Source organism: Mauremys reevesii, linkage group 4 (genome assembly GCF_016161935.1).
Source record: "Mauremys reevesii isolate NIE-2019 linkage group 4, ASM1616193v1, whole genome shotgun sequence".
Lineage (NCBI taxonomy): Eukaryota > Metazoa > Chordata > Testudines > Geoemydidae > Mauremys > Mauremys reevesii.
Genome location: NC_052626.1, coordinates 24,111,285 through 24,130,633, shown reverse-complemented (window position 1 = coordinate 24,130,633; position 19,349 = coordinate 24,111,285). Strand labels below are relative to the sequence as shown.

Sequence of the window (19,349 nt, the reverse complement as noted above, 5' to 3'; positions counted from 1 at the left end):
CACTTAGGGCCTGATTTTCAGAAGAGCTCCCTTACATTTAGGCACTGTTAGAAGTAGCCAGATTTTCAGTGGGAACTGTTGGGGGCTGAGCAATTTTGAAAATCTAGCTACTGATTTAGGTACCTAACTGGGAGCTGAACTTTTTTTGAAAATATGTCTCTCACAGGTTTATCTAGAATAAAATATATAGTCATTCCAGGAGGAAACAACCCCTATTGTTCTGTGGGGTTTAACTGTCAGGACTACACAAGCTGCATTGTTCCAGGTTTCAGACTGTTGGCTGAAGGAGTCCCCTCCAGGCTGTTGGACATTATTGTTAGATGGCAGAATTAAAATGTTGGATCTGTTTCTCAGCTGTGTTAGATTACTGTAATCTATCTGTCCTCCGCATTGCTCTCTCACTGCTCAGACATCTTAAACACGGACTTTCATTCTGGAAGTAACCTGAAGAGAGTGCATTGACACGAGAGCAATTTACTTGGCTGTTCGCTCAGTGTTTCCTTTTTTGTCAAGACAGATGTCAATGTTTTTAATAAGGGCTCCTTCCTTCCTTGCCCAGCCTCTCCTCCAGCTACAACATTCGGTGAAATCTTAATCCTGTATTTATGATATCAGTGTGTTGCCATAGAAATGATTGTTATGTCACACATTCAAGCACTGTGGCCTCACGATGGTATCTAAAAAGAGCATAAGGTGTGCGCTAAGAGACTCTGGCTGAGCCACAGTCTGAGTAGCTGGAGAGAAAGTGAGAGGAAGCTCAGTTTAAGCTACAAACTCGCTCTGGCATTCCCAGTTCATTTCCAGTTCCTGTTTAGCAAAGGATCTGGCCACATGCAGTTTAACAGTCTGTACTTTCCAAACTCTCTGCAACCAAACAAACACAGCACCTCCTCTGTATCCAACACAGTCTTAGACTGGCTTCCGATTGGAAAACCTGTTTTTTCCCCACGTGATAAGCCACATCCCCAGCCAGTTTCATCTGTGCTTGACCTAGCTGGGATTCTGAAAAGCACTGCTAAGATTTAATTTAAAAAAACAAACAAACCATGACACTATTTGGCTCAGTTGATGACTCCTCCTTAGGTGACAGCAGAGATGCAGGCCCCCAATCATCTATATACCCCATCACAGAAATCCAGCCTTGTTCAAATGCACACTTCCATTTTTCTCTCCTGCTACAGTTCCTGCCCCATCCCATCTTACTGCAGCACAGGTCTACTTGTGGGTCTGCACTATGCTTAGTGTGTTGCCAATTCTTGCACTAGCCTGTAGGACCCTTGTTTCTCATCAGTCAAATCTTCTGGACTATCATAAAAAGGCAAGGGAAGGACCTAGGCTATTGCCATGAGATAATACTACAGATATCAGTGAGGGTGCAGCTGCTGTTGGTGGTACAGCAAGCCCAGCATAAATCTATGGTGATGGATGGGCCCAAACCCAATCCCCACATCTAAACACCATTGCATTTGGGGGAAGCTCGGATATGACGTTGTATCTAAACTTTGCAAGAGAATCTAACATACCTTATAATTTACGTGAGTTGCTGAGAGGTGAATATTTGAATACATTAAGAAAGAAGTGGAAGGGTATTCACCCACGAAAGCTCATGCTGCAGAACGTCTGTTAGTCTATAAGGTGCCACAGGATTCTTTGTTGCTTTTACAGATCCAGACTAACACGGCTACCCCTCTGATACTATCTAAACTTTGTGGCTACTCCACTCTACAATGAGCCAAGGCAAAATCCTGCACTTTATATCCTCCCTCAACTTTGGGGAAGTTTAGAGTCAAACTTTCCCATTAAATAGACTATCTTTTAGAAATAAATATATCAAAATGACTTGGAGAACTGCCACATTTTCCCAGCACATGCTGAGCCAACTCCTTGCTGTAAGGAGTTCTTCTGAAGAGATACTTTAATGAAGTAATGTCCTACACACTTTGGCAAAATCCTTCAGAGGAAGTACATAAATCCAGATGATGGGAAAATCTGACATCTCTGAATAGCAGCAGGCTTTATACAAGAGTATGAACCTAAGGAAAGCATGGAAGCTTCATGCTCGCTGCTGGGATGCCCCTTGTGGCTGTCTCTGGGGATTAGTTCTGCCTGGTCTGATATGCCACGGCCCCACTTGCTCACTAGGAGTCACAGTGCTTCCTCTTCTTGGCGTGGCCCTCCGACCAGGTCACTATGCAGTGTTCCCCTTCTGGGGTAGCCAAATTGTACCAGCCAACCTGCCCATGTGCCATCTCAGGCAGTCTTCTGTAAGTCCTGGGCTGTGCCACTTTCCCAGTGGCTGGTAGGGAAACTCAAGTCCACCCTCTACTCCAGGTTTCAGCCCAGGGACTCTGTCAGCAGCAACCAAGGTCTACACAGTCTCAACACTAAGCTGTTTCCCATGGCTTCTTACTACTCTGCCTTCCACTGACTTTCTTCCTTGCAACTCCTCTGGATAAACCCTTTCTGGAGGGCTAGGATCCCAGGGCTTTTGCTCCCTCCTGATTTCCTTCTACCCACCTCTCTGTGCTCAGAGAGAGGCTGCAGACTCTCTGCCTGCAGCCCCCTTCTTCAGTTTTGTGGTGTAGCAGACTTGCTTCCTCAGCCTATGACCACCACACATTGTATCTTGTACCTTTGTCATGACTTAGAGTTTCACACCTTCCCTAGTATTCTTAAAGAAATGCAGAAGAGCTTTTTTTTTTTAAATTGGGCCCCATTTTCCTTGTATTCTTGATAGAAGTTGCAAAGAAAATTTTGTTACTCTAAGTTTTCTATATAAACATCTCCTTTCACAGGTATAGCCTTTGAGATCCCCAAGGATATGATTTATCATTTTCTGGACCTTAAATGTTAGACATAATCCATCTTTGTGCATGTTAATTAGAACCACATTACTATTTAATCCACAGTGCCCTGTTAGAATTTGAAATAGTCATTTCACTCTTCCTCTCAGGGCCTTGGATTACATCAGCATTGTCAACTGTAGGGCATACTTAGCCCCCAGCTGCTCTAACTCACTGGCTTTATACAAGCCACTCCTGCTCCTGCCCAGCTGGGCTTTGTCTTCAATTAGTGCTTATCATTCAAGCCTGACTCTCCCCCAGGCCCAGGTGCAGCCTATAAGATTGATTGGACTGTTCTGCGCTACCTTAGCCTCTTTAGGGGTTGTGTGGGGTAAATGCCCTATCATGTTTCAGGAGAAAATTATGAGAAGATGGACAAATCTAGCAAAAAATCTCTTCATGGGACACTTCCTACATCCAAGAGTCTCTCTGATGGGAACAGCTCAGTGACTGCCATCCAGCTATTGATGTGACATCTCAGGCAATGGAGGGTTTGCCCAGAAGGACTGCATGCAGTTTTTCACTGACAGTACCATTCCAGAGAAGCAGCAGGTGAATGGCTAACACCGCAGTCTAAGGATAGAGAGCAGTGGTGGAAGGGGTCGCTGGTGCTCTGCACCTTATGAGAGAAGATTCCATCCAATCCACAGGGCTTCTAAGAGAAAACCCTGCCCCAAGCCCTTTCATGTAGACTGGGCCCAAAATACAAGATTGAACCCCTTGAAAAAGGGTACTTGTCATGTGGTGGATCCAAGTGAAGACAGCTAAGGGGTGGTGTCATTATGATCAAATGCTAGGGCCACTGCAGTCACTGGAGAAGCTTTGTGGTTTCCAGTAGGGCCAGGATTTGACTTGTAATGCAAGATGCTAATTTGTAGTCTGCAGCCTGAGAAGCCTAAAAGGTAGGTTGCACATTTATGACAATATGTGAAATGCCCTCTCCCTCTTGTGTTTTTTTCTTTAATACAAGAATATATAATTTGCAAAATATTTGGCCATTGTGCTCAGATAACTCTGCACTTTTATATCACCTTTCATCCTAGTGTCTCAAATCATGTTACAAACATGTAAGCCTCACACCACCTTAGAGAGGTTGGTATTACCCACGTTTTACAGGTGGGGAAACTGAGGCACTGAGCGGTTGCAATGTACCTGAGGGTAATATCTAATAAGAGCTAGGATTAGAAGTCAGGAATCCTGACACCCAATCATTGACTCTAACCAATGGCCTACAGCCCCTCCTCATGTGCAACTGTATGTGAATAGATGTATCATAACTATGGCAGGCATCTTTTGTAGTATACTCTATTTATAAAGAGCCACAAAGATTCTGTATAATATCTGGTGACTATGTATTGTGCAGCTGAGGCCTAAAATGTCTGAATATATGTTGCAGCCTTACATCAGATTTTCTTGCCTACTCTGGTTTTAGATCTTAACCATATTTACATATGTTCTGATCCCTGCTCCCCTTCCCTCCTGCCCATTTGATACTGTAATTTGTCATCATGGACTTTTGTGTTAAGAAATGGTTTTATTTTAAATAATAATCAACAGTCTCACTCTTATTCATAGTTCAGGTGCAATTAAAATTGCCATGAAACTCCATAGGTTAATAAGAGAACAATGGCAATCTGCCATATGGCATATGGGCTGGTTAGTGACCCATGCTTTGAAGGGTTCCTCACAGATAAGCCAAAAAAAATGGGTTTTATTTTTTTCTCTATTTCTAGATAAGCTTCCCTCCCAGTAACCCCATCAGAGGTGATTTGGATGAGTTTATGCAAGTGAGTGCACACCTTGAGTCTCATGCCTGCTTTCTGACAGACTCTTCTGTTCCTTCATGCAAGTAAACATGACTCTTGGACTCTCTGGACCAGATGTATGTAAACAATTGAGAGAAGATAATTCTCACTTTCCAAGTATTATGAAATAAAGTTACACAGTTATGAAAAATGTGTGTGAACGTGAAGTTTACTTTGGAGCAAATAAATAGGACTGTTGGCCATTTCTAATGGTTTCCTATTTATTACAAAACTGGTCCACAGGCCCTTAACTCATACTAGCTGTTTGTTCATAGGGTGCCTTATTAACCTCTGAGCATCTGAATGAAAACTGAAAATAGCAATTACCAGAAATGAGTGCATAAAAGCTCCAGAACCACTATAAATTGTATACAGCATTCTGAGAATGTATTATTTCTATATCACTTAGGGTGTGTTAAGTGTGTCTATGCAGTACTGCTTGTATGTATAGATTGCTGTTTGTTCTGTGGGTGCATGTGCAGTGCTCGGTATCCTCCTGTGTGCGTGTTTATGGATGGTGTGTGTGTTGTGCCTGTATGTGTACTGTGTTGTACGCAAGTCTGTGCATGTGCTTTGCGGGCACTGTGTTCTCTGCATTATGTGGGAGGTGCATAAACACTGTGTACGCCTGTGTGCACGTGTGCTCTGTGCGCGTTATCTGCATGTGTGTGCACTGCGTGTGTGTCTGGGTTGGCTGGTGGTGCATGTAGTGGGCTGGCTGCCGTGGGAAAAGCCGAGCTCCCGGCGGCGGCGGCAGCAGGAGCGGGGCTGGCTGCAGGCTGGCGGAAGTGTTTGTCAGCAGCAGTGGGCAGCAGAGCTCCGCTGGCTTTGTGTGTGTTTCCTCTCACGCGCCCAGGGATTGGGGAAGATGGCAGGGCCCCGGGAACAGCTGTCAGCTGCCGAGGACCAGCTCCACAGCTAGCGCCATTGACGCTGGAAGATGCGATTGCAGGGGCCGCGGGGTGAGAGCAGGAGCCCAGCGAGGCGAGGGAGCCCCAGCCCCGCTTCGTGCAGCAGATGCAGCAGCCTCCGCGCTTCCCTGGCGTGCACCGCGTTCGGGGGGGGCCGACATTAATCACCCGGCCGCAGCTCGCCCAGCCGGACGCACGGACCAGCTTCCCCGCGGACGGACGGACGGACAGCGCGAGTCCCCTGACCTGCAGGGAAGATGAGGTGAGTGGGGCCGGGGGGAGGCGACGGATCCCCCCTCCCACCCGGCCCAGCGTGACCCAGCAGCAGCAGCGGGCTGGCTTGGGGCGGCTGATCCTCCCCCGCACGGGCGGCCGGGGGGAGAACCCGGGCGCCCGGCTGCAGCCCCGCCTCTGCCCGGCTGGGTGGCTGCGCGGGTAGTTCCAGGCGTGTGTTTCCCGGGGGCCGCGTGTCCCCGGCCCCACGCCTCGCGGCGGCGGCGCCCCGCTGCCCTGACTGGGCTGCGCGCGTATCCCCGGGGCGGGGGCTCGCCTGGGCTCGGCCGCCCTTCGCCTTGCCCGGGCACGCCGGGCTGCGAGCTCCGTTCCCCGCCCCCGGCCACGCACCTGGCTCGCTGCGCGGCGGGGGAGGGGAGCCCCCAGGGCTGTCGGCTCAGGGGTGGGGGCAGACGTGCTGCCGGGCCCACGCGGGTCAGTCATTCGCCCGTGATGTGTGAAAGCGGGGGACTGGCGAGGGGTGGAGGCCGGATCCGTGGGGGGCGATTGGAGCAGGGCAAGAATAATGGGGATCCTCACTGCCAGACGCCCCCTCCCCAGGGTAACACAGTTGCTCTCACTGCACTTACGTGGCTCAGTGTTTGTGTAGGGGGAGGGGACCCCTTGAGCCCCCCTCCACCCCGCCGCCGAGTTTGGGGGGGGGGTGTCCAGTGGGCGACTTTTTTGTTTGTTTTTGTTAGTTGTCTCTCAGGGACTGGTGTAATTTGCTGCCCTTTGGGGGACGCGGGGGGATTTCCTGCACAGGGGGAGGAGGTTAAGCAGCGCTGCGCCTCCTTGTCCTTCCCCGGATGGCTAATACTAATGGGTGGTGACATATTTGGCTTGTTTGACTGTCATTACTTTAAATCCGTAGGACAGATTGTGTCAGTGGTTATAAAAGGCTGCAGGCGGGTTTGAAAATAGTGCAGCAGCACAGAGCCGGGAATCTCCAACGCCGATGTTGTTTGGGGAGCACGCTCCAGCTTCTGCCGAGTCTCATCTTCCCTTACCCTCTGGGCTGCTGGCCAGCATGTAAGGCTGTAAAAGAGCTTCAGGGGAGCAGGGAAAGTGTACCCTGGGACGATTCCAGTGTAGATCCTTCCTGACCATTCAAAGACCTTCCTCTAGCAGTGGGAGCTGGCTAGATTGCTGTAGGTTTTTCCAGGGCAGTTTGGCTAGTCAGACTCTTAGGGGTAGAGAACATAGATTTCACGTAATCAGAACAGAGCTGGGAGGAAGAGGTCATCTATTTCTAGACCGTAATTCCTCCTTCGCCCCTCCCTCTCCCCCCCCCCCCCAAGCAGTGCAGGAGTTCAGTCTCATTGTAAATGTCTCAAAGCAATGTGGCTTCCACTGTTTCCCCATCCCACGGTATAATACTGTTGATTCATTCTGCTTCATCATCTCCTCTGTTTAATAAAGCACTCTGGCTTGCCTCAGGAATGGGAATCACAATCAAAGACCAAATTGTCTTCTGTTCTGTGTCTTTGGTGACTTTTTGTATTGCTCATAAGAAAGACAATCAATTTTTTTTAAAAACTTTCCCCATAGGGCACTCATTATATGCAGCTATATCATGCTTCAAATAGTCTCTTTAAAACTATTTTTTTCTTTGGAGAGAAATTAGCTTTGCTTTCTTATGTGGGTAATTTTGATTTTTGTATTTTTAAAGGTGTCCATTGTTTCTTCTGGATAGAATTGTAGTTTAATACATACCATGGAGATTAGTATAAATACTGAATTGGTAAAAAACACTCTCTCTCTCTCCCTCCCTCCCCCTCTCTTACTGGCAGGTTCTATCTAAATTACTTTATTCTTCCCTCCTCCAAAGGGAGAGAGAACCCACTTAAAATGTCTTTAAGTTTAAAATTCTCCTCCTAATAAATGTAGGTTGTATTACTCCAGGAGATCCTGGCAGACTGTGCAATCATTTAATAAAAACCTTCAAGAATTTTTCTGTACATGTTTTTATTTATATTGCTTTTCATTGGTGAATAGATTACAATACCTTTATTTGCACTGAAATGAAATGTTTCTCAGTTTGGAGTAAAAACTTGACTGTATATTTTAATTTTTCCTTTGTGTTCTCAGTTTTGTCTCATTCTAAAGAGATGAGCTAGAACATAATATGTGAATAGTGAGCATGCATATATCATGGCTTACCTATTATAACTTGTTTTCTCACTGTCTGATACAAGTGCTTTGAAATCCTCCAAAGATGGATGCTATATAAGTGCAAAGTATTATTACTTATTCATGACTTAAATGTGCAGAAATATTACCTCCCACTCTACAATGAATGTTGCTAGTTTTTTAATAGCAGATTTTATTTATTTTTGCAAGCATCATGCAGTTCTATCATTTTACAGAAATATATCTATAAACATAATCTTTCCATGTTCTGGCAATCTTCCTATAGTTTCCTCCCTATTTGTTAATCTCCAGTATGGCTTATAAAACACCTCCTTGTGTTTGAGAGGCAGCCACAATAGAAATACATGGAGCCGGCCATAGTATTTTGGGGTGGGTCTGTGGAACAATTTTTCAGCTTTGCCCTCCCAAGTAACTAACTTATGTCCACCTCGATCATACCATTGTACCCACGGCTACGTGCTATACACCAGTTGAGAGGGCTAGCCCTCAACCTATGTAATTGGGTTTTATCCAGAAATGGGTACTGAGAAGCTGCACCTCCTTTTTAACAGTGAGGGTGATTTAGCCATTGGAACAAACTACTGAGGGAAGTGGTAAACTCTACATCTCTCAAAGTCCTCAAAACGAGACTGGAGGCCTTTCTGGAAGGCAACATGTGCTTGACTAAAGTATATTAGCTTCAATACGGAAGTAACTGGGTGAAATTCTGTGGCCTGTATTAGACAGGCGGTCAGACTAGATGATCTAATGGGTCTTTTCTGGCCTTAAAATCTATGAATCTCTCCAGACTTCTGTTGCAGAAGTGGTGCCGGCTTGTGCTGAATTGCCTGCTTTTTTAAAAAAAAAAAAAAATCCCAGAAAGGTGCCATATCTAGGTGTAGAGCTTTGTGCTTTTCACCAAAGTGAAATAACATGAAATAAAACAAACCAATGTACAAAACAAAAACTCACCCTCCAGTGATGGCTCCTGGTCACAGGACCATTCACATGTGGCCTGGCCACCCCCTTGTCAGGATGGAGGGGCAGGGAGGCCAAATTTTGGGTGGGTGGCACTGCAGCCCAGTGACTGAAGTCTCACTCCCTTCCCACCCTGCCAGGGGCAAGATCCAACCCTTCCCTCTCCTCCTCCCCCAGGGCATCCTGTGCTCTGGGGCAGAACCCAGCCCCTGCCCCATGATTAAAAAGAGAAATTCCTAAAAATAAAACAAAATTGCCCCCCCCCCCAAAAAAAAATCCACAAGGCTTTATCTATGTGCATCCCTACTCTGAAGGGATGAAACCAACCTACTGCCCTGGGACAAACAGAACCCAATATACATACAGTAATCATGTACAGTATAGTAACAGTGCGCATCATGAGCTTTTTAATCCAATAGTTTTGACTGAAGATTTACCTGAGTGAAGTCTTGACATTGTTGCGATAAACCCAGCATTTCAATTATCTTATTGCCCTCTCATTTCTACTCATTTAGCAGTTCATGTGGTGGTGTGTGTGTGTGTATATATATATATATATATATATATACATAGTTGCCAGCACTTTTAGTTTGATGTAAAGAGAGCTGTGTATGCAGCTTAGTTTTAATGTTTGCTTTATTTGCTGTAAATTTTTCTGTTTTGCCTACATAACAATCAGGATTATAATCACAGAAAAGGAGAGTGTGCTGGTTTTTATATATCATCTCATTTTTAATTGCCTTATTTGATCAGACCAACAGGTCCATCTAGTCCAGTATCTTGTCTCGGTCAGTGGCTAGTACCATGTGCTTCAGAGGAAGGAGCAAAAAAAAAACCCAAGGGGGTAATCATGTAATGACCTGCCAGTAGAGGAAGTTTCTTCTGTCCCTATCAGTTAGTAGTTGACTTAACCCCAGAAGCAGGAGTTTGTAGCCTTTCCAAACTTTGTTTTAATCCTGTCTACTGTAACTGTGGTGTTCTCATTGTCTATATAAATGTCCCTTCATTTTTTTTTTGAGACCTGCGAAGGTTTTTGCTTCAATGATGCCTTGTGATAAATGAGTTCCACAGGCTAATTACGTGGGAGAGTGGGTGGTAAGCGGTAGTATTTCCTTTATTAGTTTTAGATTTACTGCCTTACAGTTTAATGGAATGTTCCCTTATTAAGAGTAAGGATCAGCAAAGGAGTCTGTTATGCCTTTTCTATACTGATTCTTCTTTTTCATCTCTTCTCTAAAATACTTCATCTTTTCAGTTAATCTCTCTTCACATGGAGTTCCCCCCCGCTAATTATTTACATTACTTGTCTCTGAAATCCTATTTTTGCTATATCCTTTCATGAGCTAGCATGTCCAGAACTGAACACCCGTCCAAGTGAGGGTATACCACTGAGATACATGCTGCCATTATCATATTTCATTCCATTCCTTACGCACTGTAATGTTTTGTTTGGCTTTTTTGACTGCTGCTGTTTACTGTGAAGTGGCTTTAATAGAGCTGTCCATGGCTTATTCAGAGTTGTTAGTTAATGTAGATTGTGTATCAATGGTTAAAATTATTCCTTCCATTGTTCATTGCTCTCCCATCATGTTCCCTGTTGACCTGGCTTTATTCGGTCCCTCTGCAGTTCTTCACAGTTTTTTCCAGTTCTGATTAACTTAAATAATGTTACGTCAGTTGTGCAGAATTTGCCACTTCCCTGCTATAACCTTTTTCAGGTCATGAATGAACATGTTAAACACTGGCCCTGGCACAGAACCTTGGCATAATGAAATTATGAAATTAATACTGTGCCATAATGAAATTTTACTATTTACTCCTCTTCTGTGGTTTTCTGCCTTTTTAGTTTCTGTTCCTTGACATTACAGTACCTCTCTCCCTTAGTAATATTTAATTTTCCTTAATAGCCTCTTGTGAGGGACCTTGTCAAGGGGAAGTAAATTTTATCAACCTGCTCTCCATTATTCCCTACTTAGTTGACATGCTCAAAGAATTCTAGTAGCCTAGAGAGACATGGTTCTCCTTTGCAGAAACTCTGCTGAATAGTCAGGATCACCTAAGTGTATTATAATACTATTTTTAGCTTATTGCTTCAACTGGTTTTCTGGCTAGTGAAATAGGTTTCACTGGTTTTGTCATTCCTAGAATCATTCCCTGGTGGTCCAGCAGTCTGATTCTTTTGCAGGTTTCCTGCTTCTGATATACTTAAGGGATTTCTCATGGTTCGTCCTTGTATATTTGACTATTTGTTCTTCAATTTCTACCTTGGCTCTCCTAATTTCCATCTTGCACCTTGCCCATCGTAGCTGATGCTCCTTTCTGTTCTCTTCACTATGGTTAGATTTCCATTTTTGAAAGGATACTTGTTTGGCTCAAATAACCCCTTGAACCTTGCCATATTGCCATTTCTTACCACCTTGCTTGCTGCTCTCGATACTCTTCCTGTATGCTGGCCATTGCATGTGATAACCGTATTGAACCTCCCTTTTTAAGGTTTGAAGTATTGAGGGAATTTATTAAGCTCCTTCCAAATTAAATGGATTTTCCTTAATGTTGAGCCCACAAATTAAATTAACTCAGGTATGGATTTCTTGTATCTGAGGTGATCCTAGTAACAACCTCATGTTTCCTTCCTGAATCTGGACCTGAAGATAAATATTCAGCTCTCCAATCTGCTGTTTTATTTCCTTTGATCAGAGCTTTAGAAAATTTAGGTTGTACCTCGGTGTCCGTCTTCATCGGTGTAGCTCTGATTTCCATAGTCTCCACTCATTTAAGCATTGGCTTTATTCATGTAGAAGTAGTTTGAGTTTTAAAAGATGTCCTGTATTTTCTTTGCAATCATTTCAGAGCTGCCAGTGATCCATAAATCTTCTCTCTTATCCACCCCAAACTTTGGATCTCAAGGGTACTGAGGTATGGTTGAAGTAACTGCCATAACTTCTTTGTGTGGGCTGACACAGTTGGGTGGGTAAATAAATTCTTCTTGTCCTTGCTCTTACCCCTAGGCAGATTTCATCAGCAATAATACAAGGCTTCCATTTCATCTGCTCTTCTGATTTAATGCGTAATAATGAGGGCAGTTGCCATCTCCACTGTAACTCAGAGCTCCACAGAGATGTGTCTAAGCTATTCATTGACACATCTCCCCTCCTCTGCTCCCTTGCTGAAGTTTTAGAGTTGCATACTAATAAAAGTGCAACTTTCATAGGAACAGAGGCATGACCTGGTGATCTGAGTCGAGCTGTGTGAAATTGCAAACATTTCAGTTTTTTATGAGACAATTATGCCACCACCAGATTTTTCACAATGGAGTGTTCACATCAAAATGCAAACATTCAGATTTTTATAGACTGAGTCTCAAATCGATCTTGACCCATATGAAATTTTGAAATTCAAAATTAGGAAAACAGTAAAGTTTTTTCCAAAGAGGAATGAAGAGGCAACCCCCCCCGCTTTCAAAATAACCCTGCAACCCCCCTGCCAGCAAAATGACCTCACAAGCAAAAAAGTCAATGTTTGTGTTCCACTACAGCTGACTGAAATTGTAACAAATTGCAAAGCTTTCAAATTGCACTGAATATTTCATGAAATATCTGAGACAAGGCTGGGGAGCCAGGAGCTCATGAGTTCTGTTCCCAGTCCAGACGCTGACTGTATATGTTCACTACAGAATCTGTCTTCACTTCTTCTGTTGCTTGGATGCTGGCTCATATCGGTATTACCATATTGGATGAGGGTTAGTGTGGCCGCAAATCGACGGTATTGGCCTCCGGGCGGTATCCCACAGTGCACCACTGACCACTCTGGACAGCAATCAGAACTCGGATGCTGTGGCCAGGTAGACAGGAGAAGCCCCGTGAACTTTTGAAATTCATTTCCTGCTTGCCCAGCGTGGAGCTCTGATCTGCATGGGTGGCGATGCAGTCCCAAATCCAAAAAGAACTCCAGCATGGACCGTACGGATGTGATCACTGTATGGGCAGACAAATCTGTTCTATCAGAGCTCCGTTACAGATGATGAAATTCCAAAGCATTTTAAAAAAATCTCCAGACAGAGGCCACAGCAGGGACTCAGCACACTGCTGCGTGACAAGCGTAACGGAAAGCCAAAGAATCAAATGGACGCTCATGGAGGGAGGGAGGGGGGACTGAGGACTCAAGCTATCCCACAGTTCCTGCAGTCTCCGAAAAGCATTTGCATTCTTGGCTGAGCTCCCAATGCCTGTAGGGTCAAACACATTGTCTGGGGTGGTTCAGGGCATAGCTTGTCAATTAACCCCCTCCCCACCACCCACCCCCAGAAGGAAAAGGGGGGAAAAATAGTCTCTTGCCTCTTTTAAATGTCACCCTATGTCTACTGAATGCTGCTGGTAGACGTGATGCTGCGGCACTGAACTGTAGCATCGTCGCCCCCCTCCTTGGTGGCTGATGGTACAATATGACTGGTATCCGTCCTCATCATCAGCCCATGAGTGCTACTACTTCCCAGTAGATGGTACAGAATGGCTGGTAACCGTCTTCATCATAGCAACAGGGGGCTGAGCTCCATCAGCCCCCGCCCTTCATGTGTAAAGAAAAGATTCTGTACTGCCTGGACTATCATAGCAGCGGGATGCTGGGCTCCTCTCCCCGACACTGCTTAATGTCCTGTCTGGACTATTCTAGCAGCTGGAGGCTGCCTTCCCCTCATTTTATCTCACTAACAAGTCACTTTCTTATTCCTGCATTCTTTATTACTTCATCACGCAAATGGGGGGACACTGCAACGGTAGCCCAGGAAGGCTGGGGGAGGAGGGAAGCAACAGGTGGGGTTGTTGCAGGGGCACCCCCTGTGAATGGCATGCAGCTCATCATTTCTACGGGATCTGACAGGGAGCGGCTGTGCTCTCTGGTTCTCTGATACACTGGTTCTCTAGTACACTTGCCCCATACTCTAGGCAGGACTGATTCTATTTTTAGATACCATAAAGGAGGGATTGACTCAGGGAGTCATTCCCATTTTTGTCTTTTGTGCCCCTGGCCGATCTCAGCCAGGGGCACCTATGACAGCAGCAGATGGTACAGCACAGAAGGACTGGTAACCGTCATCTCATTGCCAATTTACAATGGCAGTAGATGGTAAAGAACGGCTGATAACCATCTCTGCTATCATGCAAAAGCAAATGAATGCTGCTGTGTAGCGCTGCTGAATCGCCTCTATCAGCGGCATCTAGTACACATACGGTGACAGTGACAAAAGGCAAAACAGGCTCCATGGTTGCCATGCTAATGGCGTCTGCCAGGGCAATCCAGGGAAAAAGGGCGCAAAATGATTCTCTGCCGTTCCTTTCCCAGAGGAAGGAGTGACTGACGACATTTACCCAGAACCACCCGCGACAATGATTTTTGCCCCATCAGGCACTGGGATCTCAACCCAGAATTCCAAGGGGCGGGAATTATGGGATAGCTACGGAATAGCTACCCACAGTGCAACGCTCCAGAAATTGATGCTAGCCTCGGACTGTGGACGCACACCACCGAATTAATGTGCTTAGTGTGGCCGCGTGCACTCGATTTTTATACAATCTGTTTTACTAAACCGGTTTATGTAAAATCAAAATAATCCCATAGTGTAGACATACCCTTAGTCTGGATCTGTAAAAACAGCAGAGTGTCCTGCGGCACTTTATAGACTAACAGACGTATTGGCGCATGAGCTTTCGTTGGTGAATATCGACGAAGTGGGTATTCACCCACAAAAGCTCATGCTCCAATACGTCTGTTAGCCTATAAGGTGGCACAGGGCTCTTTGCTCCTATAAAAGAGAATGAAACAGAACTCAGGGTATATCTACACTTGAGCTGGGAGATGTGATTCCTAGCTCACACAGACGTACCTGTGCTAGCTCTGCTCTTATGAGCATGCTAAAAATAGTAGCTTAACCAGAGTTAGTGTGGGTACTAGTGCACTAAAAATAGTAGGGTACCCAAGAAGGTGGCTCAGGCTAGCCCACCTGAGTAAGTACCCACCCGGACCCCTGGATACACAATCAGGTGGCTAGCCCGAGCTGCCACTCAGGCTACCCTCCTTTTTTTTTTTTTTAGCATGCTAATAGGAGCAGAGCTAGTGCAGGTTGCCTTAAATATAGCTCAGTGGTTTGAGCATTGTCCTGCTAAACCCAGGGTTCTGAGTTCTAGTCCTTGAAAGGGGCCATTTAGAGATTTGGGGCAAAAGTCTGTCTGGGGATTGGTTCTGCTTCAAGCAGGGGGTTGGACTAGATGACCTCCTGGTGTCCCTTCTAAGCCTGATATTCTATGAAATACCTTTTGATGGTGTGCTTTCCCCTCTTCCTTCTTTAAATTGTTGGGCAATAACAGCACTCCCTGGGTGTGCATGTGTGAATAGCAACTAGGACAAGTGGGCCCCGATCCTGATGGGACCTTTGGGAGCTGCCACAATATACAGTATAAATAAATACAAGTGCAAATACTGTATCTGCTACAGTAATAAGTGGGGGTTTTGTTCAGTCGTTTTTGGTTAATACCTGTTTCAGTTTTAGTCCATGCTACAGTTACTTACTATCTGATAACGTAATGGAGTAATTTTAGTAACTTACTGTAATTTTTATTGTATTATGAAAGTTGCAATTTGTTTATATGCTAATCCCTGTCGACTGATGGCATCTTCTGGCTTGATTCAGATTAACGTCTGATCTCAGCAAACATTTTCTTAAGAAACAACAGTTGATGTGCCACTAAATAAGCTGTGCTTGCTTTACTTACTTGACCGGGTTACAGGTGCTACAATGAGATTAGCTGAATGAGGAAAGCAAACAGTATTTGGCCTGTCACAAATGCACCAAATGGTGTATATTTACTTTTTATTTAGCGTTTTATACAGTGGCCTGGATACAGAGTCACTTTCTTTTTGCCATGTTTGTTGCTGTTGGATTTTCCCCAAAATAAGAACTGTCTGTGCTTGAATAAATGGATTGAAGAGTTGTGTAGCTTCTCTTAAGTATAGTACTTCAGGATCATTACAGTATCTGAAATGCTGTTTTGTAGGCTGTTACAGAAATAGCCCTAACCCTGCCCTAACCTTGTATAACAGTAAGTATTTTCCCTTTTTCTCCTCTTGCAATGGACTGAAAGCAAACTTTTAAACCAGCACCCTGGCTATTTTCAAACTAATGGTTTTGCGTTCAGGCTGAGGAAAGCAAAGTACAAAAATCAGCTGTTCTAAGTCGAATGGTTTACTCCTTTTTGGTTCGTGTCTTGAAACTTTTTTTTCTTGATCATACCTGTTTGTGAGTAGAAGATTATCAGCATGGCAAACTTCCTTTGCTTCCCACATGAAACTTTTTCATATGGAGGAAACCTCTTAAGCCATCATTTTAAACCATTATTTTAATTTAAAAAGGAAGGGGGGGAAAAAAGAGGAAATTCTGTCATCCAGAGAGCTTGGAGAGCAGAGATGTGTGCAGGTGGCTATAACAGAGTGGAGATGAGTGTCAGATACAGATTAAGAGCCAAGCTGTGCCCTAGGATATGTGTATAAAACTCCCACTGAAGTCAAAAGGGATTAAACATATGTACTGGATTCCAGAGCAATATGTACTCAGCCAAATGGGAGAGCGAAGAGGCTTTCTGGAGTCTGAATTGCTTGCTAGACTCTAGCTGCATCTGTCACCCTGACCAAGTGCTGGGATGTAAAATATTAAACATGTACAAATGCTGAAAAAGTACCTATGGGGGCGGTACAGAGACACCATGATGGTATGTATATAAGACATCGAATCACCAGCAGCCAAACCAAACCACATCTTTCTCTCCTCTCAAGACCTTGCCAGATTTGGGGTCTAGTGGAGTCTGGAGTCTGCAACTCCTGACCGTCCTCGCCATGTACACCTTGTTCGTTGTACATCCAGGACATTGCTGCCCAAAGTCAACCTCAGGGGTATATGTGACTACTCTTGTCCCAAGGTCCTTGGAATGTAATTGTTGTTTGTTTATATTGCATCTTGGGTATGTATGGTGCTTTACAAGGTGTTCTGAGTGGATTACAATCTGGAATTAGAGCAAAGTCATAATAAATGAAGAAAAGATCAGGAGCAGTAAATGAAAGGAGCTGGATATGTCCCTTGCAAGGTGGTGTTTCTTGCAGTGAATAAGAAACAAAAGGTTGCGTCGTGGATTTCTAATTAGTTGCTTTTAAAATATATAATAGATTTAAGGAAGGAACTAGTGGTGGTACAGTGGAGACTGAAAGTCACTAGGCCTGACGGAAGTGAACGAGGAGGGGTGTCAGGACGATCTGAGCTAGTGGTCACAGCAGGAGTCAGGCCAAGTCCGATAGCAGGAAGTCAGAGTCCAAGACAGGCTAGAGGGTAAACAAGATCAGGTGTAAGGAGGCAGGCAGGGTCAGGTTACCAGGCGATCAGCAGCAGCAGCAGGCAGTAGGAGCCGGTGTCTCAGGGGAAGTAGCCCAAAGCAGGGAGAACCCAGTTGCATGGACAGCTTCCTGTGCCTGTGCTTGGTTCATAGGACGCCCAGCATTCTGCCAATCAGTTTCCAGGACTGGGGTCCTCTGTCAGAGTTCAGTGCCTATTCTGGTAACAGGTCACTGGGTGGCAAGTTGGAGCTTACTATCTCCAAAGAACCCTGTGCAAAGCCAGACCAACACACTGAGGAGGAGTACGGTGGGGGCAGGGAAAATGCGGGGGGGGGGGGAATGGCCTGATTCTGGGTCAGGTTCAAGACTGCTCCAAGTTACCCCAGCTATAGGGGAGCTGTTTCACTGTCTGAGGATGAGAAGCACAGCCAGGATCATGGATCTGTCCTAAGTTCAAGTCACCTAGATTTGTTTCTTGACAAAGAAGTGCTTGAAATGTGTAATGAAAAACAGGAAGGTGGAATTAAGAGACACCAAAATAGGTTGCTTGTGTTGAGCCAGGTTGGCCTTTCCCTTGCCCTAAAGCAGGGGGAGTCAATTTTTTTTTTTTATCAAGGTTGAAATTTCTTAATCAAAGCATAGTCAAGGTCCAGACTCCAGAGAAAATAAAAGAAAAAAAAATTTAAGGGTCCATTCAAAAGCGTCTTGTGGTCTGCCTATTGACTACCCCGTCCTAAAGTTTCTTATTTTTTGTGTATTGATTTCAGTGGTGCAGTCATGAGACATAACATAAAAACATAACCTGTGGTATTTTTTGACTGCAATATTTCTCTTCACACTGGCTCTCTCAAGATACTAAAAGGGCAAAAGCCAAAGGGATTGGATTTCTCCTAATTAATGGTCTTCTGGCCTAACCACAGACAGTCAGTGTTTTTCTGAATCATTTATGATATGGAAGGGCACAGAGGACCATTTTCTGATTTTACACCCTATGAAATCCCATTGACTTCAGGATATAAGTCAGGGCAAAACTTGACCCACTGTCTCTGAATTTAGTGGAGTGACACACCAGTGATTTGAAAAAAATGCAGTTAAGTAGATTAGGACCCTGCCTCATTCTTGTCAAAAGTTTAAACTTTGCTTTTGATTTAATTAAAAGTTCAGATCTAAACTTTGGGCAGGTGGAAACTGTAATGTAAATAAGACTTGCTTGTTTTCTGTCCTGAGCTGATAAACAAAAACTATTGGCAGAATTGTAAAACTGAATGTAATTACAAGTCTTTGCTGGAGACCAAAAAAAAAGGAAAAACATCCAACAATCCGTTGTTTTGAAATTGTATAGTGTGAAAGCTTGTGAGCGTTACAGAAATAGCACAGGAGAAAGTTTCAGAACTAGACATTGAACTGGAGAAGATGGAAGCAAGTTCACAAAGGGAATAAAGGCATATTGTGACATGCCTCAAATGATGAAGCATCTATGTTGAAAGGTCTGCAGTATGAATACTATTTTTCAGTTTAGCTTCATGCAGTTAGTAACTCAAAGTCTGAAATCTGTGTTGAATACCGGTTGTGTTACTGATGGATTTTTAAGACTCTTTCCATTCTGGAAGGAGGGAACATGGAAAGAATTGTTCTTAGCGCTTAGTGCTCAAGGCCTAAATTTTCAAAAGGAGCTAGTGATTTTTGGGTAACATCAATTTTTAGATGCCCACTTGAAACACTACTAGGTCACAGATTGGTGTGAGTAGATAAAGTCCTTTGTAATAATTGCTGGAAAGTCACAGATCTTGGCTCCACTCCCAGGCAATGTATTCTGCTGATGTTTCATCAGGTGATGGAAACCTTTCTGCCACTGCTTGTACGGGAAACAGTGAGAAAAGCCAGTCATTATAGAGTCAATATACAAATATGTCCCAGATGCTTTATAGAAACGCTCTAGCAGTAAGGTCAAACTCTGGCATATGTGGTCAATGAATAATGATTTAATTCAGAGATCAGATCAATTAACTAATATGAAGGGGGTCCGATGTATA

The 19,349-nt window shown here is 44.5% G+C and overlaps 1 protein-coding gene across 1 annotated transcript in view; it reads left to right on the top strand.

Moving 5' to 3' along the window:
- Positions 1–5,340: 5,340 nt before the first annotated feature.
- Positions 5,341–19,349, top strand: part of EVL (Enah/Vasp-like) — a 214,473-nt gene continuing 200,464 nt past the window's right edge. Inside the window, exon 1 of the mRNA XM_039536877.1 lies at positions 5,341–5,821. Coding sequence (XP_039392811.1) covers positions 5,817–5,821 — 5 coding nt within the window. The 5' untranslated portion in view covers positions 5,341–5,816. The remainder of the gene's footprint in view (positions 5,822–19,349) is intronic.